At 46.6% G+C, this 24,812-nt stretch overlaps 1 protein-coding gene across 3 annotated transcripts in view; it reads left to right on the forward strand.

The window, feature by feature from the left end:
* Window positions 1-8,273: 8,273 nt before the first annotated feature.
* Window positions 8,274-24,812, forward strand: part of PAN3 (poly(A) specific ribonuclease subunit PAN3) — a 73,982-nt gene continuing 57,443 nt past the window's right edge. The window contains exons 1-4 of one of the 3 annotated variants that reach the window (XM_029048465.2): window positions 8,274-8,932; window positions 17,109-17,230; window positions 19,680-19,746; window positions 20,987-21,057. In XM_029048465.2, the coding sequence (XP_028904298.1) occupies window positions 8,686-8,932; window positions 17,109-17,230; window positions 19,680-19,746; window positions 20,987-21,057 (507 nt within the window). In that variant the 5' untranslated portion in view covers window positions 8,274-8,685. The remainder of the gene's footprint in view (window positions 8,933-17,108; window positions 17,231-19,679; window positions 19,747-20,986; window positions 21,058-24,812) is intronic. The other 2 variants (XM_029048466.2, XM_029048464.2) reach the window with 2 other exon arrangements.

A 24,812-nucleotide genomic window follows, 5' to 3' on the forward strand; every position in this document is an offset into this window, starting at 1 on the left:
GTGTCCCAGAAACCCTCGAGAGAGCAGAATTGTCAATGGTTACCGAAGCAGCGCCAAGCAGGGACTGGCTCCCGACCATTGCTGCCTATAAGGGGACTTCAAGAAACTGCACATCTGGGATCTCATCTATAATATTGTTTTGTAGAATTTAAGGAGACTGTGGAATTTATTAGATTATCCTTGTGATCTCAATGGTATTTATTGAGCGCTTACTACGTGAACAGCACTGTTCTAAGTGCTTGGGAGCGTACACTACCAGAGAATTAGCAAAAACATTCCCTGCCCATAATGAGTTTACAGTCTAGAGGGGGAGACAGAGATTAATATGAATAATTTGTAATAAATCACTTAAAGATATGTACGCAAGTGCTGTGGGGTTGGGGATGGGGTGAATATCAAACACCCAAAGTCACAGATCCAAGTGCATAGATGACGCAGAAGGGAGAGCGAGCTGGTGGAAAAGAGGGCTTACTCAGTGAAGGCCTCATGGAAAAGATGTGACCTTAATTGTGCTTTGACGGTGGAGAGAGTGGTGGTCTGGCATATATGTTCCGGGAGGGAATTCCAGGCTGGGGGAGGATGTGGGAAAGGGGTCGTTGGGGAGATAGATGAGATTGGGGCACAGTGAGTAAACTGGAGCCAGAAGAGTTGAGTGTGCGGGCTGGGTTGTAGTAGATTAGTGAGGTGAGGTAGGATGGGGTGAGGTGATTGAGTGCTTTAAGTAGGCTATCCAAGATGGAATATTTTCTGATGAGATTTTTTAAACTTTCTGAGTCATAAAAGAGTCCCACAAAATTCTCTGATGATATAGACTAAGTTGGATGTGTTTGCTGATATCTGGGAATTTAAAGTTCTCGAAGAGTTCCGCGCAGTGCGATTCAGAATCAACCATAAATTAACCCAGGGATTTCCTTAAAATCCCTTGACCTCGAGTCCTACTAAGTTTAGTAAAAAAGTGCCATGTCTTGCTTTCTTTTTCTTAGTAATACCAAAGCACTGCATTCTCATGGCCCTCAACATCATTGTCTAACTATACTCCTTTTCCAGTTGGGTTCATTCACTTTTGATTCTCTATTGTGTTGCCATGAGAAGCAGAATGGAAGGTGAAGTTTTAAATATGAACTTGGTTTTTCACTACAGAAGGCTGGGCATTGCAGGTAGGAAATTTTTTTTTCAGAAAATGGTAAACAAGAGCTATTTCTGGGCACCTGATGGTGATGTTCAGGAGGGAAGTACAAAATGTACATCTCATGAGTTACTTAAATTACTTGACAAAGCTACAGCTATTTCTGTCCTTGTGGTGTTGGGGGCAAGCAGGGAGGGAGGGCAAAAACAGAATTAGCTTTTTCGTAACTGATTACGATCAGTTCTTCATTGTTGGAGAGAAGCAGGGGTGGAGGCTCTTCTCTGCTTGTCTTTGATGGTGAAGGCCTTCAGGCGATTTATCTTGGAAATAGAGAGTTTGGGCGGTTGGAGAGAGGGAGGGAGCGACCGTTATTGGGGGGATTAAGGGTTGAGTGGGCGATGAGTTTCAGGAACAGCCTATTTTTCATTTATGGTTCTGATTTCAGGACCCTGAAACCCCGGCTACTCCCAAAGGGGGGAGTGTCGTCATCTTAGACCACGGCCCAAGCTCTGTGTCAGCCCTGCTCTCTGCCTCATTTCCAGCCTCTCTGCTGGCCCGGTCGATAGGACACGATTTTTTCCCTCCCTGCAAACTGCACTTTCACCAGATTTCGCTCTATTTATTTTGTAAACTGGAGCCCTTTACTTCTTAGCCTACCCAATCAATAGTAGCAACTGAGCACCTACTGTGTGTAGAGCACTGCTGTAAGCACTTGGGAGGATACGTTGGAGGCAAACGCCCAGTCCATTCGCTCAAGGAATTTACAATCTGAGTAGTTATAGCTCTTTGTGGGCAGGGAATGTGTCACCTCTTTACTGTGCATTTATTAAGTGCCTAGAACACTTCATGGGCCTGAGAGTCAGAAGGACCTGGGTTCTAATCCCGGCTCTGCCACATTTCTGCTCTGTGGCCTTGGGCAAGTCACTTTACTTCTCTGTGCCACAGTTTAAAAAAATAGGAATTAAGATTGTGAGCCCCATGTAGAACATGGACTGTGTCCAACCTGATTAGCTTGTATCTACCCCAGTGCTTAACATATACCTGGTACATAGTAGGTTAACAAATACCATTAAAAAATGGGTGCCCAATAAATACTGCTACTGCTAATAATAATAATAATGATAGCTGTGGCATTTGATAAGCACCTACTTTGGGCCACACATTGTTCTAAGTGCTAGGGAATAAACAATACAGTCAGAGCGGACACAGTCCCTGTGCCAAATGCGGTTCATTCATTCATTTATTCATTCAATCGTATTTTTTGACCTCTTACTGTGTGCAGAGCACTGTCCTAAGCGCTTGGAATGTACAATTCGGCACAATCTTAGGGATCCCAAAAGCTGGGGTTTTCATTTCGATTACTATAGCAGTTACTATTATCTACACTATTCTTCCTCCTGGGGAGACAAGACACAGAATTATTCACAGATAGGAGAAAAAGAGAACGTTAAGATGGATAAATGAATAAAAGTGTTCATTTATCCATGCTGCTTAAGCAGTGTGACCTAGTTGAAAGTGCCCAGGCTTGGGAGTCTGAGAACCTGGGTTCTATTCCTGGCTCCACCATTTGGCTGCTGTGTGACCTCAGGCAAGTCACATAACTTCTCCGTGCCTCCTTTACCTCATCTGTAAAATGGGGATTAAGACTGTAAGCCACACGAGAAACATGGACTGTATCCAACCTGATTAGCTTGTATCCATTCCAGCACTTAGTACAGTGTTTGGCATGTAGAAAGCACTTAATACCATTATTATTATCATTAACAGTGTATTTGCGGATTTCAAAAAGACTTTGAAGATGATAAAAAAAACCCCCAACAACCAAGACTTGGAAAATCCTGAAAGATCTGATGTATTGAGATTTCTCCTCCAGGGCTATAAAAATAGAGCTCCGGGGTTATAATGTATCGTTCATGTCTGTGTTCCATGCCTGCTATTTGGCTCGAGTCATTCTAATGACTCCAGTAAGTCATGTTTAAGCGTGTAACTGGACTAAACCAGTCAGGCCATGAAAGCCTCTTCATTTCACGTTGCTCCCTGTAAACTAGTCTTTGTGGTTTTTCTGTATGCAGGGTCCTAATGATACCTATGAAATCTCCGAGTTCATTCAATAAGGAATTAGCACCCAGGCAATTGTCGGCTTGTTACATTACCCATATGATTGGTCTGTAGTCTCTAGTGAGGTCTCAGTACGGAGTGGTTGAAGAGTTTTGCGCTAGTCTTCCCAAAGACCAAGGGCTCCAGCTTCTGAAGATTTACCAGCTTTCTGCCCAGGCTTCCCAACATAAGAGCATCCCAACCAAGCCCTTCTGCACCGCCAGGCCTGGCAAGCGAGCCACAGGATGGATTTGCGGTAAAAGGAGAGGCCAGAGGCAGGATAGAACTCATTTACCTCTCCCACAGTCCTTGTAATTTTCTGGTACTTATGACGCACTTGCTTAGAGCTCAGAAGATCATGAAGTCAGAGAGAGACCTGGTTCCACACAAAGCTCACAGCCTGAGAAAGGAAGGCAAGGATCTTATTGTACTTTCCCAAGTGCTTAGTACAGTGCTCTGCACCCAGTCAGTGCTCAATAAATACGACTGAATGAATGAACCTCCATTTTAAAGATGAGGAAACTGAGGCTCAGAGAGGTTTAAGTGACTTGCATTCATTCCACCTGGGAAGATTAGGCACTGAATTGTGTTGCCTTTGGAAGGATGAATCCTAGACTGTTAGACAATTTTTTCTGCTCCTCTTTTCCAATTTTATGCAGTCACAATCAATTAGCTATTTATCCTACTCAGGGTACTAATGGCTAACTAAACTAACTCTAACATGAGTAATTGTCCTACATCTGTTTTTAATTCCTTAGATCACCCTTTAAATGGCCAGGGCCCATTAGGCAGCGACTTCATGCTGGTTTTAAGAGTGATTCCACTTTGTCTAATTTCAATCTTGGGGATGACTCCAGATTCCTGAGCAACATACATTGGTATTGTTGGGCCATAGAACTTTTACACCTTTAGTTTAGAGACCTATACGCTTACCAGCAGAAAGAAGCAGCGTGGCCTACTCAATAGAGCGAAAGGGCTGGGAGTCAGAAGGACCTGGGTTCTAATCCCAGCTCCATCAGTTGTCTGGTCTGATGACCTTGGCCAAGTCATTTACCTTCTCTGGGCTTCAGTTACCTCATCTGTAAAATGAGGATTAAGACTGTGAGCCCCACGTGCTTGACACGTAGTAAACACTTAAGAAATACCATCATTATTATTATTATTATTACCAGTAACCCAACCTGACGGCTCAGAGAATGTGTGTTGGGATGTGGGTATGAGGCAGAGGCAGGCGGGGACTGTGTCTGTTTATTGTTGCACTGTACTCTCTCAAGCGCTCAGTACAATGCTGTGCACATAATAAGCCCTCAATAAATACTACTGAATGAATGAGTGAGTCTGCTGCCTTGAGTGAACGAGTAGCCAATAGCACCGCCTCTGCCAGGGTGGCTGGTCCTGTGCCTCGGCTCATCAGGAAGCCACAGCCTCTGCCCCCAGGGAGGCCAGTAGGTTGGGCAGTTGGCCTGTGTACTGAAGAAATGGGCGGGTGGTACCAGAAGCAGCTACCCTGGCGACCCTGCTGCAGAGATCTGTAATTATTGCAGTTTCCCCGACGCAAACCACAACTCAACGGTACCGAACCTGCAAAGAGAGTCTACTTATGGGGCCCAACCTGCCCCGCTGTAGGTGCAGGGACAGGGATGAGGGGATGGGATGCAGGGGCTCATTACACAACCCTTATAGGCCTCACACTCTTAACAGGGACCCGATATCTCATTATGGATGGAGCAAACGGAGCCTGAAAGAGTGACTTGATTAAGGCCTGGGAGTTTTTATTGTATGTGTCTCAGTTGCACAAAAACGGTATTTGCCTTTAACCTTTTTCATGAGGATATTTTAAGGATGATGGAGGTGATGTCTTTGAAACACTCTGATCACCTGCAAAGAAAGGGGATAAATTTAAGCGTAAGAACTATTAGTAGTGGGATCCAAAACTAATAATGAACTAGTACAGCCTAAAGAACAGGTGCTGTCATTGGAAGAGTTCAATCACTGCTGTTTTTGTCTTCTGATCAAAGCAAATAAATACATTTTAGAAAAGCTTTTAGCTCCCTTTCTAACGAAAGGGTTGAATGACTTCAGGCCAAACTGAAGCATTAGGTGCTGCAAATGGCAAACATCCCAGTAACAAAGGGAAGTGACTCCACTCTTTACTTCTATTGTATGTTCCCAAGTACTTAGCATGGTGCTCTACACACATTAGGAGCTCAATAAATGCTGTTGAAGATGCTGAGCTGTGTGGTAGATCTCAGTCACACATAAACATTTTCATCCCCACCTGCACACGAGGGTAAAAATGATCAATCGATAGTATTTACTGGGCATTTACCATGGCCAGAACACTGTACTAAGCGCTTGAGAGTACAACAGAGTTGGTAGACACATCCCCTGCCTGCAACGAGCTTAATGTCTATTGGGATCAACATCAAAGCCACCAAAGAGGGATCGAAATGATCTCAATACAAAGCGGGGTTACACCCATAAAGGCAAGCCCCTAAGAGTTACAAACAACCTTAATAATAGTATTTATTAAGTGCTTATTCTGTACTGTACTCAGCGCTGAACTTTGGACAACTGCCATTTCTTTCTGCAATGGGAAACCCGAGCTTTAAAATGTTAGATTCAAGGAACATCTCTAAGTTTTTCTAAAGTTGGAAATGAACACAAGACGATTTTCACTTTCTGGACTGAATAACCCTCCTCCTTCACCCACCCAAACCACCCTCCCAAATTCTTCTGAGCTGCCCGAATGAAGGGCTAATTATCTATTTCGACAACAAGGAGAGAACTAGGGATTAATTTTTTTTCGGCTGCCTTTCATAACTAAAGTCTTGCAGGGCTGCACGGCCATCGCAGAGATGCCAGTAGCCGGCACAGGTGTCCCCACGGTCAGACGTCCTCGGCTTGAGGTTTTGGGAATAATAATAATGAAGATGATGGTATTTGTTAAGCGCTTACTTACTTGCCAAGCCCTGTTTTAAGCGCTGGGGGAGATTCGATGTCATCAGGTTGCACCGGGTGGAACTCACAGTCTTACTCTCCGTTTTACAGATGAGGTCACTGAGGCACAGAGAAGTTAAGTGACTTGTCCAGAGTCACACAGCTGACAGCTGGAAGAGGTCCAGAAGTTGAGAGCACTCAGTCCCGTGACCCAGTTCCCTCTCATTCCTAGAGTTTTCTTCTCATTTTCATTTTCCTTTCCTTTCACATGGGAAGGAGGAGCCAGGACCAGTCAAACCAGGATTTCGGCCGGCTCAGTTTTTCCGGTACCCGCCCAGTGCGGTCGCAATGGGAAAATGAGATTTTAATTCATTGTCCTTTTACCTTCTAAACGACAAGGGGTTTGAGGGGGCACCGTCCCGGTGGACGGTGAAATCATCAATGAAGGGGGACCCCCTCCCGCCTCATCGCCACGGTGCAGCGTGGCTTAGTGGAAAGATCACGGGCCTGGGAGTCAGAGGTCATGGGTTCTAATCCCGATTCGGCCATTTATCAGCTCTGGGCAAGTCACTTAACTTCTCTGGGCCTCAGTTACTTCATCTGTAAAAGGGGTATCAAGGCTGTGAGCCCCAAGTGGGACAACCTGATAACCTTGTATCTACCCCAGTGCTTAGAACAGTGCTTGGCACATAGTAAGCGCTTAACAAATGCCATCATTATTATTATTATTCTCTGTGCCTCAGTTACCTCATCTAAAATGGGGATGAAGCCTGTGAGCCCTACGTGGGACAACCTGATGACCTTGTATCTACCCCAGCACTTAGAACCGTGCTGGGCACATAGTAAGTGCTTAACTAATACCATTATTATTATTATTATTATTATTATTATTATTATTCTCTGTGCCTCAGTTCCCTCATCTGTAAAATGGGGATGAAGCCTGTGAGCCCCCCGTGGGACAACCTGATGACCTTGGATCTCCCCCCGTGCTTAGAACAGAGCTGGGCACATAGTAAGCACATAACAAATACCATCATTATTATTATTATTGTCTGGGCCTCAGTGACCTCATCTGTAAAATGGGGATGAAGACTGTGAGGCCCCTGTGGGACAACCTGGTGACCTTGGATCTCCCCCAGCCCTTAGAACAGTCCTGGGCACATAGTAGGTGCTTAAGGAACACATAGTAAGGGCTTAACAAGTAAGCGCTTTAGAAACACATAGTAAGAGCTTAGGAGCAGCGTGGCTCAGTGGAAAGAGCCCAGGCTGGGGAGTCAGAGGTCATGGGTTCGAATGATTAGACTGTAAGCCCGTCAAACGGCAGGGACTGTCTCTATCTGTTGCCGACTTGTTCATCCCAAGCGCTTAGTACAGTGCTCTGCACATAGTAAGCGCTCAATAAATACTATTGAATGAATGAATGAATGAATCACTTGTCAGCTGTGTGACTGTGGGCAAGTCACTTCACTTCTCTGGGCCTCAGTTCCCTCATCTGTCAAATGGGGATGAAAACGGTGCGCCTCACGTGGGACAATCTGATGACCCTGTATCTCCCCCAGTGCTTAGAACGGGGCTCTGCACATAGGAAGCGCTTAACCAACTCCAACATTATTATTATCATTATTAAACCCCCTTAGAGAAGCAGCGTGGCTGAGTGGAAAAGAGCCCGGGCTTGGGAGTCACAGGTCATGGGTTCGACTCCCTTCTCTGCCACTTGCCAGCTGTGTGGCTGTGGGCAAGTCACTTCACTTCTCTGGGCCTCAGTTCCCTCCTCTGTCAAATGGGGATTAACGGTGACCCTCCTCTGTAAAATGGGGGGTGAAGAGTGAGCCTCACGAGGGAGAACCTGATGACCCTGTATCTCCCCCAGCGCTTAGAACGGGGCTCTGCACTGAGCAAGCGCTTAACCCATCATTATCACGATTAAACACCATTGAGAAATAAAGGCTTGACCAATATTAGTGTTATTATTGTTCTTTTTATTGGGGGGGGGGGTCGACATGGGGGCTGACAGGGCCTGAGGGAGGCGCGGGGAAACTCTTGCTCACCCCACCCCTCTTCCCAGAAGCCCGCGCGGCGCGCAGGCGCAGAGCCGAGCGGGCCGCCGAGGAAGGGGCCAAAATGGAATAAACAAGCCGGGCCGGGCTTGAGGCGTCAGGGGGAGGGGGGGGAAAGGGAGAATTTAAAAATAAACAACCCCGGCCGGCTCGAGGCAAGTCCCCCTCCCCGGCACCGTCCTCCCAACGCTCGCAAGGGGCCCTTTAAGGGCGGGCGAAGGAGGGAGGGAGGCTTCCCTCCCCCTGGCTTGGCCATCACCTCCTCCATTCTCACGCCAGGACCGGCCAGGACCGGCCAGGACCGGCCCCGCCCGCTCCCGACGCTTTCTTCTTCTTCTTCTTCTCTTTTTTTTCTTCTTCTTCTTCTTCTTCTTTCTCCCCTCCCGCCCCGTCCTCTCCCCTCCCTTCGTCTATGGTGTCGCCGTCGTCCGTTGCTCAGGCGGAAGACGAGGCCGCAGCGCTGCCATGAACAGCGGCGGCCTCCCGCCCCCCGCCTCGTCCTCGTCCTCCGGTGCGGCGGCCCTGAAGCTGAAGTTCTGCCGCTACTACGCCAAGGATAAGACCTGCTTCTACGGGGAGGAGTGTCAGTTCCTCCACGAAGACCCGGCGGCCGGGCCGGGGCTGGGCCTGGGCCTGCACGGCAGCGGGGCGGCGGCGGTGGCGGGGCCGCCGGGGTCCAAGAAGGCGGAGCTGGACGGGCTCCGGCTGACGAGTGAGTCGCGGGGAGGGGGCTGCACCGTTTGCCGGCCTGCGGGGCTGCGGGGAGGAGAAAGGGGCCCGGGGTCCTCTCCCCACAACCCCCAGCCTGGAGGCATGCACGGTTTGCAGGCGGGGCTGGGGGAGGGAGGAAGGGGCCTGGGGATTGCCCCCCCATGTCCCCCAGACCCCACCTTTGGACCGGGAGGGCTGCACGGTTTGCAGGCAGGGCTGGGGGAGGGAGGGAGGGACCTGGGGATTGCCCCCCATGCCCCCTAGACCCCACCTTTGGACCGGGAGGGATGCACGGTTTGCAGGCAGGGCTGGGGGAGGGAGGGAGGGATCTGGGGATTGCCCCCCATGCCCCCCAGACCCCACCTTTGGACTGGCAGGGATGCACGGTTTGCAGGCAGAGCTGGGGATTGCCCCCCATGCCCCCCAAACCCCACCTTTGGACCGGGAGGGATGCACGGTTTGCAGGCAGGGCTGGGGGAGGGAGGAAGGGACCTGGGGATTGCCCCCCCCCATGCCCCCCCAAACCCCATCTTTGGACCGGGAGGGATGCACGGTTTGCAGGCAGGCAAGGCTGGGGCATGAGGAAGAGGAAGAGGTCTGGGTGTTGCCCCCCCCCCACCCCCAAACCCCAGCCTTGGATCGGGAAGGATGCAGTGTTTGCAGACAGGCAAGGCTGGGGATGGTGGTGAGGGAGGGGCCTGGGGATTGCTCCCACCCCCACCCCGCCATGCCCCAAAACCCCAGTCTTGGATCAGGAGGGATGCAGGGTTTGTAGGCAGGCAAGGCTGGGGGGTGAGGAAGTGGCCTGCGAATTGCCCCCCATGCCCCAAACACCTAGTCTGGGGCTGAGAGGAATGCAGAGTTTGGAGTCAAGCAAGGCTGGGGGGTGAGGAAGTGGACTGGGGATTTCCCCTATGCCCCAAATCCCCAGACTTGGACCAGGAGGGATGTACGGTTTGCAGGCAGGCAAGACTTGGGGGTGAGGAAGTGGCCTGGGGATTCCCCCTATGCCCCAAATCCCCAGACTTAGACCAGGAGGGATGCACGGTTTGCAGGCAGGCAAGACTTGGGGGTGAGGAAGTGGCCTGGGGATTCCCCCTATGTCCCAAATTCCCAGACTTGGACCAGGAGGGTTGCACGGTTTGCAGGCAGGCAAGGCTGAGGGGTGAGGAAGTGGCCTGGGGATTCCCCCTATGCCCTAAATCCCCAGCCTTGGACTGGGGGGGATGCAGGGTTTGCAGGCAGTCAGGGCTGGGGGGGGTGAGGAAGAGGTCTGGGCATTGCCCCCCGCCCCCCCCCCCCATGCCCCCAAATCCCAGCCTTGGACCGGAAGGGTTGCAGGGTTTGCAGGCAGGCAAGGCTGGGGGTGGTGAGGAGAGGACCTGGGGAGTATCGCTCCCCAATTCGAAACCCCCAGCCTCGGGCTGCGAGGGATGCACGGTTTGCAGGCAGACAGGGCTGGGGGATGAGGAAGGGACCTGGGGATTCCCCGCACCACGCCCCCCAAACCCCCAACCTCGGGCCGTGAAGGAGGGTAGGGTTTGCAGGCCCGAGCGGCTGGGGGCGAGGAAGGGGTCTGGAGGTGATCCTGGACGAAGGGGCGGCCAGGAGGAGGGGGCTGGGATTTGGGGGTTGCCTTACCCCCCCCCCCCGGATTGGGACAGGAGGGGCCGAGCCGGGCTTCCTAGCACGTACGTGGGCGGCAGAGGCTTCTGTCACGTCGAGGAAGGCTTGGTTTCCTGTGTGAGGATGTGTTTGCACACGTGTGTGTTTGTGTGTGTGTGCCGCAGATAGCCCCCCCCCCCCCAGCTTCGCCTCTCATGTGGCGAGTCCAGCTGTCAGATCAGTGACATCAGAGGGGTCAAAAATACTTTTACTGGAACCTGTACAACGGGGGCACTTGTCATCGCCCCCCACCTCCCTGGATGCACTTTTCCGGAACCTGCAGTCTCTCTCGGTTTGGGTCCAGCAAGTGTCTTCTGGCTTGGATGTTGTGCTGTCAGCTCTGCGTCCGGCAGACACTGCAGTCGGAGGTAGCCTGCCTCTTCCTCCCTGGAAACTGCCCCGAGGGAAGAGTTGTCATTCTGAGGCCGTATTGCATCTCATAATTCGGACGTTGCCTATTCAGATGTCACGGCTTCTTGGGGTGCTTAAGTTTCGTGTACGTGAACTTGCACGCTAGGGCAGCTGCTTTCTTGTAAAAGAACGCTGTGTGCTTCAACATGCCCTGTCTCTTCTCTTCTGATAGCAAATGCTATCTCCCAAGAGATTTATTAAAGACAAAAAACAAAACTGGCAGTGTGTGCATAATGAAGAGGGCTCGGTGGGAGGTGTTTTAAGAAGTTGGCGTTTTGTAACTCACAAGCTACAACTTGTACTTCTTTTGCACAACTTCTCGTGAAGCCGAATCTCCAAAATCTCAATTCTGTGGCCTTTGGTTTGTCTTTGGGAAGCAAATATGCATCATCAAAATAAACTCTCAAAACGTGAGTGGCAAATACAAGGCGAAGACTATAGAGTAGCATTGAAAGAGGGCAGAACCACCGGCCGGTGAAGCCCATCGGTTTAGTTCTGCCGTCGGCGGCAAGCGAAACGCACAACTTTAGGACATCATTTATGCCAGGGTGACAGTTAAAAACTTTGTGATGAGGCGAGTGACGGTGGTAGGCATTATTGTCCACTTCAGGCTCACCAGCTGCACATGGCTTGCACAAGAGCCAATTTTTATCCCCCAAGGCGTTTCAAAATCTTACCTTCTTTTCTGTAGGGTTTAGAAATCGTCTTGGAATGTGTGGCAACTTAGAGATGTAGTTTAGGTTGTTAAAACGAGCATAAATTGTTGCCATCTTTAAAAAGGGAAGCATTCTTGAATATAGTAACGACAGGTCAGTAAACTTAGTATGGCTATCTAAGGAGATGCTAGAACAAATTACTAAATCCATGTGCCACCCCTTGGAAGAGTGAAAAACGTGCTGCAGGTAACCCACGTGACTTTGAGACAGGTTTCTTTAATGTTTCTGGGCGCAGATTGGGTAGCGGAGGGCAAACAAGGGGAAAGATCTATCCAGAGCCTTTTGATTTTTAGTTAGTAGTCTCAACAAGCAAAAGAAATGCCACTCCTGGGTGACACGTACCCAGCTAGCCCCAAATTTTGTTTTCTATAGCGGCAACAGGAGGCTTGAGAGAACAACATGATGCCTGCCCTCCTTGACATCCATCCTAATGGTTAGGTGTGTTTCACTTAAATCCCCTGACTTTCTCTGGACAGTCTGTCAGTGGTATTTCTTGTGCAGAGCGCTGTACTAAGCGTTGGGACAGATACAGTAGCGTGGCGCAGTGGAAAGAGCATGGGCTTTGGAGTCAGGGCTCATGAGTTCGAATCCCAGCTCTGCCACTTGTCAGCTGTGTGACTGTGGGCGAGTCACTTAACTTCTCTGTGCCTCAGTTCCCTCATCTGTAAAATGGGGATTAAGACTGTGAGCCCCACGTGGGACAACCTGATTCCCCTGTGTTTACCCCAGTGCTTAGAACAGTGCTCTGCACATAGTAAGCGCTTAACAAATACCAACATACAGTACAACAGAGTTGGAAGACACATTCTCTGTCCTCATTGAGCTGAAGGTCTAGGAGGGGAGATGGGCATTAATGTAAATAATAAATACTATCGTCAGCTTGTCCAAAAACTACAGCCAAATTGTCAGATACGTTTACCTGCATCTACTTAACATTTTCAGCCTGCACAACTTTTTGTAGTTACAGATTCCATAGAGAATCAATCAGTGGCATTTATTGAGTGCCCACTGGGTGCCAGGCAGTGTAGTAAGCACTGGGGAGAGGGCATCAGGAGCAAGACAAGTTGCCTGCCCTCAAGGAGTTTACAATCCTCACCTTCAGTGTAAAGTACTATTTTTTGTTTCCTTGGATCTTACCGTCTCTGAGTTACAGTGTCTTGCTGCTTTTTCCTGGTGGTGTGGGATATGGTGAATGCCCATCTGGTGTTTTCCCCTAACCGTGTCATCCTTTAACTCACGCCATCCCCTGGCCTTCATCTTTCCCGGCCGACGAGTACTAGCATGGCTCATTGGAAAGAGCACGGGCTTTGGAGTCAGAGGTCATGAGTTCGAATCCCAGCTCGGCCACGTGTCAGCTGTGTGACAGTGGGCAAGTCACTTCACTTCTCTGTGCCTCAGTTCCCTCATCTGTAAAGTGGGGATTAAGACTGTGAGCCCCACGTGGGACAACCTGATTCCCCTGTGTCTACCCCGGCGCTTAGAACAGTGCTCTGCACATAGTAAGCGCTTAACAAATACCAACATTATTATTATTATTACTAATGTCGGTCCAATCCCTCTATCACTTTGGCTGCCCTCCTTCATGTGTTTCTCCAGCTCTCCTCTGGCCTCCCTAGGATGAGAAGACCAGAACATTTGTTCAGGGCCGAACCCGTTTGTATCTTTTTGGCCTTACCATCCTGTGCTGTTCCTGACACCGGCTTGATTGGCTCACCCACGGGTAGCTGTCTGTGTGCCTGGTGACAGGGAGTGGCGGCCTGTACTCGATCGCCTCCAGGCAGGGGTGGTCACCATCATCTTGGTAGTCCTTGGGTACGGGAACAGTGCCCGGGATTTTATTTTGTTGGTTTAGGGAAAGGGGAAAAGGAAAAAAAAAATCTACAGTTGCTTAAGGATTTCCCCATGTATTTTTATTTTTAATTTTTGCCGTAGGGGAAATTACCCCCAAAACAACTGAAATTCTATTAAAAAAATGAAACAAGGAAAGCTGTGGCTCTTCTTCTGCCTCCTCACCATACTCTGTGGGGACGGTGGTGTTCAGGCAGCTCCTCCCCGGGAAAGGAAAGAGAATAAACCACTTCTCCTGGGCAGTGAATTTTCAGGGATTCTTTATCATTGGCTCAGATTCAAATTGAGAGCTGTTTTGAATGACATCACATCGCGTGGCCTAGTGGATAGAGCCCGGGCTTGGGAGGTAGGAGGACCTGGATTCCAGTCCTGGCTCTGCCGCTCGACTGCTGGTGACCTTGGGCAAGTCACTTGGCTTCACTTCAGTGTCCCCTAAAATGGGGATTAAGGCTGAGCCCCAAGTGGGAGAGGGACTAAGTCCAACCCAATTGTCTTGTATTCATTCATTTGACCGTATTTACTGAGCGCTTACTATGTGCAGAGCACTGTCCTAAGCGCTTGGAAAGTACAACTCGGCAACAAAGTAGAAACAATCCCTACCCAACAACAGGCTCACAGTCTTGTATCTTCCCCAGCATTTAGTACAGTGCTTGGCCAATAGTGCTTAGTAAATACCATCATTATTATTATTAGGAGCTCATGAGTCTAGAGGGGGAGATAGACATCTCCCCCAAGGATTGGCCAAGATTGGATCTCCTCGCTACCTTTCCTCACTACCTTTATTGTGTCTGGATAAAAGATTTCCTAGTGTGTGCTCATCACGTTTGCACTAGTTACTGAAGTGGACAGGGCTGCCAGCCCTTTAAAGGCAAGAGCAAAATCCAGAGTGATGGAGAGAATGGGGAAGAAGCGTGTGGGGGTTTTTTTTTGTTCCATACGAAGATATTTTCGAGGAGGGGCAAGTGGAAATTGCGACGTAAAGGGGTAAGAACAATCAACACGGTCCCAGAAGGAGAGATATTAGCTGGGCGTGGGAACAGCAGAAAAGTCTGGGGGTCAGAGTTGACCAGAAGCTGAGTGTGAGTCAGTAGGGTAGGGTTGTTATTAAGGGCTTGTGAAAACAGGAGTGTTACCCACAGGAGTCATCCAGGCCTAATCCTTTCCCTAGGATTTAACAATGTTTTTGGTCACCACACTTTAAAAAGGATATAGAGCGACTGGAGGGGGTTTAAAAAAGAGGCGTTAAAGGGTTGGAAAGTAGATCCTGTGAGGAAAGAATGAAGAAACTGGAGTTGGATGACCTAATAAATGTCTTCAGACGGGCTTGGGGTTTTTATGGAGGGGATGCTAATAATAATTATAATAACTATAATAATAGTACTTTACTATGTGCCAAGCATTGTTCTAAGCCCCGGGGTAGATACAAGTCATTCAGGCCAGACACAGTCCCTGTCCCACATGGGGCTCACGATCTAAGTAGGAGGAAGTAGGTTCGACTTCCCATGTTATGAGGTAACTGAGGCACAGTGAAGTGAAGCGACTTGCCCAAGGTCACACAGCAGACACATGGCCGATCTGAGATTAGAACCCGGGTCCTCTGACTCCCGGGCCCGTGCTCTTTCTACTGAACCCCGCTCCTTCTCTGCCGATTAGTTGGTCTCCATAGCCCCAGAGGGCCGACATAGGTTTAAATGAAAGCAGGGGAGATATCGGTTGGGCACAAAGAGGAACTTGACCATTAAGTGGTGAAACACTGAGATGGGTCACCAAAAGAGATTGTGGAATCTCTATCCCCTGAGAACTCGGAAGCCACTAGACAGTTTTGGGGAATGCTTATTAGAGGAGGTGATATTTTAAGGGGGTTTTGAAAGTGGGAAGGGTTGAATCAGCAGATGAGAACTGGGAGAGGGAGTTTCAGATAGGGAACAGCGTAAGCAAGGGGCTGGAGCTAAATCACGTTCTTGTCTAACGGGGCGGTCTGAGGAGTGTCTGAACCAGGGTGACAGAATTAGTCGTGGGGCTCTATCCAAGAAGATGACGGATGGTAGTCCCCATAGATGAGGGCCAAGAATGAACAAATAAAAATAAACCCCCCTCCAAAAAAAAAAGCCCCCAACATTTTTTTTTGGGGGGGGGGGTCTCTGACTAGTAGATTTCTGAAGTTTATGCCCTTGTTCTTTCTCTAATTGAACCTGTTCTGGTGTTTGCTTGTCTCCCCATTTAGATTGTAAGTTCCTCAAGGTCCAGGAGCCCTGCCTCTGTGGCTTTAGTTAATTTCTTCAGCCCTTAATTCCGTGCCGTACCCACAGAAGATGCTCAGTGGTGTTGGCCTCAACTAATAGTGTTAGCTGCTGAGCAGAAATCAGGGAACACAAAATTTGTGACCCAGTTTTCTCCCAACTCTGAAAAACCCACATCATGCTCTCCTTAGGTCAGGGATGGCAAATTGGATGGGCCAGCTCCTCCACTAAAGAGTGGATCAGAGGAGGTCAAACCACAGAAAACCAATTAGCCCAGTCCTAAGAAATTTTAGTAAAAATGAATATATGTGGAAGACAGTTTCACTCCACTACTTTGGTCAGATAAATGAGATGGGAAAGACAGGGACACTAACTGTGTATCTGTTCACTGGCCCTTCCAAAATAAATCCCTGGGCCAGCTGGAGACAACCCACGTTTGCTTCTTCAATTTTATTGGTAGTTGTTTACCTTGTGGGTTAACTAGGGCAAAATGGAAGTGCTGGAAATTCATGGTTGTTTTAAGTTCTAAAGCTTCGCTTTTAATTTAGTTAGCTAAAACAATGCTAAACCTCTTCCCAACGACCAGTTCATCTGTTCAAAGTCTGAATCTTCACATAGGCTTTTGAGAATGTTTTCCAAAAAATTTGGTTCCTTTTGAAGAATCCACGACAGTGAGGAGGCTGTTCTAAACCAGATTTGATGTATGCATACCAAACAACTTTATATCCTGAGATCGATTAGAAAAGAATTCTCAGCAAAGATGCCGTAAAATACACCCACTTCAGTATTTTATTCATAAATGAGGGAGCAGTTAATTTGGCCTTTTTTTCTGTAAAAGTTTGATTCTGTAATTTTGTATTGGTAATCTTTGAATTAACCTTGAATGTTCATGGATTTTCTTCTGGAGGAGATAGCCGAAGTGTCTTGATCCTGTTCCTTAGATGCCTCTTAAGCTCATTATGGGCAGGGAATGTCTACTAATTTCTCTTGTACTCTCCCAAGCTTTTAGAACAGCGTTCTGCACATAAGTAAGCACTCAGTAAATACTGTTGATTGATAAGCTGCTTGTACAAGACACAAAAATGTGTATAAGGTACCATTTCAATGCTGGATAACTGGCAACGTATCGAGACCGAACCGTCTCGAGCTGCAGGTTATTCACGTCTAGGTGTAGGTATGAATAATGCTCCCCATCAGTCGAAATGCCTCACGATCACTTATTGCGGTCTTGGGGAAGAAGCAGCAAGTTGTCAATAAGTACAAACATAAAACTAGAAATTAAATTTCCTTCTTCCAGTTCCTGGAGTAGACGGAGGTGCGTTAGCGGATAGCAGTCTCACCGATTCGTACTTCAGCACCAGCTTTATTGGAGTCAATGGATTTGGAAGTCCTGCAGAAGCCAAGTATCCCATGATGCAGGTAACATAATTCGTGTTTGGTCCAACCACCAAAGCTTATTGAGTACCCCCTGCCTGGAGCTTGAGAAAGTTGTAACCACAGAAATAATAACGATGATGGCATTTAAGTGCTTGCTATGTGTCAAGCACTGTTCTAAGTGCTGGGCTAGATAATCAGGGTGGACATAGTCTTCATCCCCATTTTCCAGATGAGGTAACTGAGGCAGAGAAAAGTGAAATGACTTGCCCAAGGTCACACAGCAGACAAGTGGCGGAGCTGGGATTAGAACCCAGCTCCTTCTGACTCCCAGGCCCGTGCTCTATTCACTAGGCCATATTGCAAAGTAGTCTTCCTGCAACATGTCTCATGTTTTCTTGGGTCCTCTTTTATTTCTACCCACCAATGTAATAATATGAGTTACCACACATTAGTCTAAGTTTAACAGTGCAAAGCATACAGTTGAGAGGCAACATGGTCTAGTGGAATGGGGAGTCAGAGGACTCAGGTTCTAATTCTACCCCTGCCACTGACCTGCTGGGTGACCTTGAGCAAGTCACTTAACTTCTTGGGACCTCAGTTTCTTCATTTGTAAAATAGGGATAAAATACCTGCTTTCACTTTTTCTCCAATTCTGAACCCTGATCTGATGATCACCTTGTAGCATAGGGCTTTGACGCAGAGAAAGCCCTTAAATGCCATTAAAACCCCCCAGAAAACTCAGTGTGTATAGGATATAGTCATCAAAATCGAGGATGTTGTTGGAATCTGGTGTGTATTAAGGCTTTTGTGTTAGTTAATAGAACTTCTCTCCTCTGGTGCTGTCAATACTTTGTGAAGCCTCCCCTGAATTAGTCTCTTTACCTAATGTTATATTAAATACGAGAAGCAGCATGGCCTAGTGGAAAGAACACAGGCCTGGGAATCAAAGGCCCTGGATTCTAATGCTGGCCCCGCCTCTTGTCTGTTGTGTGGTCTTGTGCAAGTCACTTCATTTCCCTGTGCCTCAGTTACCTCAGCTGTAAAATAGGGATTAAGAATATGAACCTCATGTGGGACATGGACTACGTCCATGTAAGTACCCCAGCACTTAGTATAGTGCCTGGCACATAGTAAGCGCTTATTTTAAAAAAAGGAGGAATTTTCAGAGGTGCACATATTCAGGGAGCAGCTATTGCAGAAGAGTAACCTGTGCGTATTAAGATGCACTGTCTTTTCTAACATCGATTTGAATAGCCATGCCTTGATCATCAACAGTCTCAGGCTTGTCTTGTAACCTCGCATGTTCTGTAGTGCAGTTGTCCCAAAAATGCTGATTTCATGTCTCCTACTTCTAAAGTTAGCAGATTGATTTCTGAGTTGAAGTAAAGGCTTCTCATTATTATTATTATTAGTAATAGTAGTAATACTAATTGTGGTCCTAAATGCTTGCCATGTGCTAAGCACTGTAGTAAGCTCCGGGGTGGAGATACAAGATAATCATTTTGGACACAGTCCCTGTCTTACATGGGGGTCACAGTCTAAATGGGAAAACAATTTTGAACCCTACAAAACTGAGGCACAGTTAAATGACTTGCCCAAGGGCATATAGCAAGCAAGTAGTGGAGCCGGGATTAGAATCCAAATTATTTTACTCCCAGGCTTGTGCTGTTTCCGGGAGGCCACAATGCCTCTCCTTCCACCTAAATAAATTTAATTTACGGGAACCCAATTGGGAAATATCCTGATTTTAAAAGAAGAAAACTGGCAGTCTGAGACTAGAAACAAAAGATGTTTAGGGGATATTTCAAATGCCATAATTTAAGGAATCTTCGGAAAAATCTTACGGCTTTATTCTCCCCCTCTTAAGTGACTGAGAAGAAATAGTATCCAACTCTTTAAAAAAAAAACAACCAGACAAAAAACAACACAGCAGTCTGATTTCAGTTTTTATGCCATGTTCTTGGAGATGGATGTCATGGCTTGTGATAAATAAAGAACCTTGGTGGTGTCCTTTGTGTTTTCTTGAATCATTACAGGAGTTTAAATTTTTTTTTTTTAAATGTGGGTAGTCTGAAGATATTTTAAAAACGTTCCATATTGCTAAGGTTGAAATCTGAAAGTTTATACTAAGGGAAGTATTTGATGCTTTCTTGGAGAGTTTCTACGAAGCAGTGTTTATTAGTGTTTTTCTCACTGTTGCAAAAGAATGTGCAACCACAGATGGGGCTGAGAATATACCGGGTTCTCTGGTAGTTAACATGCTTCAACGTGATGCTAAGCACAATATTCTTTGCACATGAATTATTTTATTCATGCAGAATAGTTTACAGCTGCAAATACACGAATAAGCATGCAAAAATCTCCAACTCCCACGGGACTTTTCGTTTTACTTGAATTGTGATATTCCTTTCTATCAGTCTCTTCAATCCTCATCTCCGAGTCCCTACTGTCTTTGCCTAACACATGCCCTCTTTATACTCTTGCTTTCTAGAGGATGACTAATAGCAGCAGTTCCCCAAGCCTTCTTAATGACAGTGCCAAGTCATATGCAAGCCATGGTAAGAGCCTCCCGCCCACATTCGAGTAATGTATATTTGATGGGAACTTAAACTTCTTTGAAAGGATGGTCATTGGTGAGTGAAATAATTTTAGGAGTGTCGTTAGTGAAGCAGACCTGTGTTAAAAGTTCATTTCAGTGGTGTTTGCTATAGAAAGTCAATGGTTCTTTCCAAATCCCTAAATCATAACAAACCTTACCATTTTTTTCCCAATACAAATTGGAGCGAACTCCAAATACTGAGTAAATTAAGTGAGAATAGCCTAATTAACTATGGGATATTTTATCAGATCCCAGGTACATGGCTTAAGTTTTACTTTTTGTTTCTTCCAAGAATTAGTGGTATCGAGATCTTGTGAAATCGAGTCATGTTTAAACTTTAAAAATATGTGCCTTTACTTGAAATGTAAACTCACAGTGCCTCTCATTTTCTCTCCTTTTTTTCCTTAGTCATGAGTGTTTTATTCTCTTTGTATTAATAATTTAACATTTCTAAAAGTAACTCTTAGTATGAGAAATGGAGATTAAGATTGCAGTTTTCTGAAACTTCTGTCCCCAGAAAAGTAGAAGTTTGCAACAGTCTAACGAATTCCTGTTTTCTGAGTTTTGTGGCATCCAATTTTTGGCCTTCCTGGGAATCCGATGGTTCGGACATTCTGGGCGAGCAGATCCCAGGGATTGGGAGCGAGCACGTATCATTCCCTGAAGTATTCTCTCCTGACCTTCTGGCAGAAATACCAAATTTTTGGTGGGCTCCAATAGGAGCTAAAGTAGATGCCTTCAGGAAAGGTATGGAGTTCTACATATTGAGGAGATGTGTGCAGAAATTGAGATGAATAAGATGTGTAATCATATGACACTCACTTTAATAGAAAGTATGTCCAACAACCTTACAGAGAAGCTGTCGTCTCCTTGCCTTCTCTTTCCATCAGCTCCCCTAGACCTTTACCATTACCTGTTCATTTGAACGGCTGTGATATCTGTTGGTAACACTTGAGTGTTCTACACAAACCATAAAACTAAAATGTGCTTGACATACCATATTTTCCCAAGTGTTTGCATACTTAGTTTTATGTTCTAAATTGGAGAAACTTTTAAATTTGTGGTGAGTGAACCCCAGGGAGACATTTTAAAGTACCGCTTTCCCAAATTGTCAAACCATACTTTATTGACCACTGGGGTGTATGTAAATGGCCCTGTAAAAACAGAAGAAAGATACCTTCCTATCCCTTGTTTTTCAGATCCTCTAAGTTCACCTGCTTCGTCCTTATTTAATGACTTTGGGGCCCTCAGCATCTCTCAGAGGAGGAAGGTAGGTGACTCTTAGCTCTCTGCCCAGATAAGTAGAATTGAAATCTTCCAGAGAAGTGGTGGATTTTGAAACTTGGTAGTCAAATCTGAAATGCCCTGAAGAGAAATGTACAGCGGCATTCATTCAAAGGGGGATGGGCTTTTTCGTGAACATCATTCTTCTTCTTGCCTCTCCTCTTTCTCTTTCTTCCACCACATAATCTATTCTGTGTGTTGAATTTCTTTTTTACATCTTTGTGAGGAACAGATAGAATTAGAATGTAGGACTGAGCATCGATTACTTTTTAGCTGCCATTTAGCCTATCTCTTACCTCTTCAAGTCCTTCAGGGTAATATTTAAATTTATATCATGAAGGATCGACTTTATGCAGAAGATGTGACCTAGTCTTAGTGCAGACATGAATGTATCTCTTCAGTGTTTTTGACGGGTAGTTTTGTCTGAGTTTCAGAGATCCTGCTCCAGTTCTTAAAAGTCCCAGGGTTCTGATACCAAAAGGTGATTCCTGAGTCTTAAGCTTTCATGGTAGCAAAGTAATCTGTGGGTCTTTTTTTTTTGTTTCCTTGAAAGAGAATCTTTTGAACAATCAATTTGATCACCTTAAACAACTTTTCTCATGAACTAAGAACATTCAATTTAATCTAAAATAGTTAAAGCAGCTGAAAATAGCATAAGGAACTTTATTGACTTCTTGCCACCTCTTTGAAGATTGATTTGAAATTCCCCAAAATTATTTTGTCCCTGTGAAATTATAAAGTTAGTTAGGAAAACACTAAGTACATTTCGGTGAACAAGAAACCACAGTTTTAGTTTATCTGGTTGTATTAAATTTTAGCTAAAACTAGTCTAATTGAAATCATACATCCTTTTTGATTTTTAACAAGGAAAGCTCCTTAAGTGTACCTTAAGGATCTGTGTAAACTTCCAAATCTTCATATAAGCTTATAATAAGCTTATTTTTGAAATCCCATTTCAGGCCCATTTGAATCCTAGCCTTGCAACTTGCATTATCCCTTTTCTTTAGCTCTTGGAGAATATCAGAGTCTGTGCTATCTTGGTACAGTGACCTACATTTTTCTCACTCTAGAAAAGAAACCTACAGCCAATAGCAAATGTAAAGAGATTTGCTAACTTGATGCTGGATCTTGCTGTTTGGCTCGAGATATCCAGGTGCAGCTTACTAGAATTTACTCCTCCATCTGCTCAGATCCCAGGCTTGGGGAAGGGTTTGGCGGAGAGAGGACTGGTGTGCGGTGGGTAGTAATCAGCGCTTGGGGTAGAACTGGATGCTAAGGGAGATGGGCAGGTGATTTTTTCGAGAATTAGGTCCTGGAGATTTTATTGCTGCTGGAGGGCTGATCCAGTAATATGTCTTCAAATTTAAATTTCCTCTCCTGGAGGTCTGCTGAGACTGTCAGGGGAAAGAGCCGTCCTAGCAACTTTCCGTGGAGGTGGGGCAGAGGAGGGAAGCTTACACTTGCTACAATAGATAGATACCTAGACTTTGTGGGTGTGTATATTTATTCTTCCTACTTGAAATGGCCACTGACTGGAAGACTGTGTATTTATTTGTGTATTTAGCTGAAAAGACCCCTCAGGACCCACACTTCCAAACCCACCCATCCCCACGCCAAGATTATCCTTTGCTCTCTGCCTTGTTTGTTTGCTTGAGGCCAGTTTTGCTCTCGGTTCTTTGCTCCGTGGTCGTCTTGAAGCTTCTGCTCAGATTCAGCTGCTGCTTTCTTTGTCGTCTCAGGTCGGACTGTCTAACCAAAGTTGTCTCCCAGTTTTCAGCTCAGATGCAGTATTGTCTGCTGAGGCTTTGTTTTACTGTATTTTTTCTGTCGCCCATGCTTTTGGTGACCAGTTTCGGGCCACTGCAGTGCAGCCATTTGAATATCCTCTGATCATCCATTCTCCTCTCCAGCCCTTTTGACTCTACTGAGACCAACGTAACTTCAGTGCCGGGAGATTGACTGTGGTTCTAAGGCCACAGTCTGTTACATGGTCTTGCAAAGGTGTGCTGGCTTTCTCAGTTTTATTTTTTTAACTTTCTCGTCCATGTCTATTTTGAGGTTGAGCTCCGCATGCAATGCCAACGCAGATCTTGGGGTACGTGTAGGTTGTCCCTGTGTTGCTTTCTTCACCTGCATGTCATTTAGGTTGTCCCTCTAGTCACCTGTATACTGCAGTTCTTGAATAGCCATCTCCAGTGTTTGGATGATGCTTGTAGTCTGCGGACTTAGAAGAATTTCCCAGAGGGACAGAAGCATAGTCTAATGCTGACGCCTAGGTTCTTTGTTTTGGCCCGTAGCGTGGCTTCCTAGAATAAGCTGAACAGAACCCCGCCCCCAACACATCCCTGCTTTTGCCCTGTGGACGACGGGGAGTAGATGAGACACACAGGCAGTGGTGTTGCGGTGATGGGCCCTCTCGGAGTTCAGAACACGTGAGGGCAGTCTGCAAAAGCTGTAGCGAGATCTTGGTGCAACTTTCTCTGCTCCTTCTGTACCCGATGAACAGTCACATCCGTCTGCCCCACAGTGTGGCCCAGAAGAGCGTGGTCCGTGATAGTCCCAGTAGCTGTAAGTCCCAATAGCAACTCCATAAGGACTTGGATTAAGATCTTGTCAGCAATGGAGTAGCCAGTAGCCTTGCTAGTTGCTGCAATCTGAAGTCTCACCTTTCTTCTTGAAGACAGTGATCAAGAAGATCTTGCGGCGCATCCTCTGTTCTGTTAAGGAAAAGCTTGTGTAAGTGTTTTGAGCAGTGTGTCCCTCCACGTCTCTCGGCCACCGTGGGGAAGCTATCGGGGCTTGATGTTTTTGTCGTTTTTCATGGCTTCTGACAGCCGGGATGACTTCCTCAGAGCTGGGACAAGTGCCAGATCTTTGCCTCTTGGTAGGTTTTCTATGTTTTTTGCCAGACCTTATTATCTTCAATAGTAGAGGTGGGTGGAGGAGAATTTTGAAAGGTTATTGCCACCTCTACAGGATTCCTTCTTCGTCAGTGATGAGGCTGGAGCCACTGTAATTTTTCAGAGGTGCCGTGGTAGTTTGTGGAGGCCCATGCAACCAAGTTGAACGATGTATAAAAGTTCTTGGTTTGGCGGATTGCATAACCTCGAGATTCTTTTCCTTTGGCAACCCACCTCCTGATGGTCATGTCCCCTCCCTTGAGTTGCACATCACTGTATAGTTTTCTGTAAACTGATGGCTGAACCGAGAAATCCTTCAAAGTGACATTGGGGCAGTGTGTTTGCTAGCATAAAGATAGATGGGCTTTTCATTTTGTTCCTTCTGGAATCTTCTCTTTTTGTCCGGGTCGGGTGCTGGAGGAATTCCTGTCGAACAACCAGGAACCCTGTTGACTCTTAGTGTCTCTTTTACGTTCCCTGCCAACAAGGAAAGAGTCTCCAAAGGATGGAAAACTTTTATAACTTTAGGTAATTCCAGATATATTAGTACAAGTCAAGCTTTGAAGGGAGATTTTTCAATTTAAGATAGAGGAAGTGAGAAGACTGCAAACTCGTTCTGTGGGAGAGCATGCTGTTCTTTAAAATGAGGTTTGCAAGTACCGTATTTATGCTACACGTCAGAGGGCACCAAGGAGTCTCCCCTGTGGAGTTGTCCTGGAGTTTTTACTGAAGTCTGGGGCTGTGTGTGGACTTGAAGGGAGCAGATTCTGCCAGGAAACATGAGCTAGGCCACAGTAGTTTGTGAGACCAGCTCTGTAGTGTTTTCACACCTGGAATATTA

The sequence above is a fragment of the Ornithorhynchus anatinus genome, chromosome 20 (assembly GCF_004115215.2).
Source record: "Ornithorhynchus anatinus isolate Pmale09 chromosome 20, mOrnAna1.pri.v4, whole genome shotgun sequence".
NCBI classification, from domain to species: Eukaryota; Metazoa; Chordata; class Mammalia; order Monotremata; family Ornithorhynchidae; genus Ornithorhynchus; species Ornithorhynchus anatinus.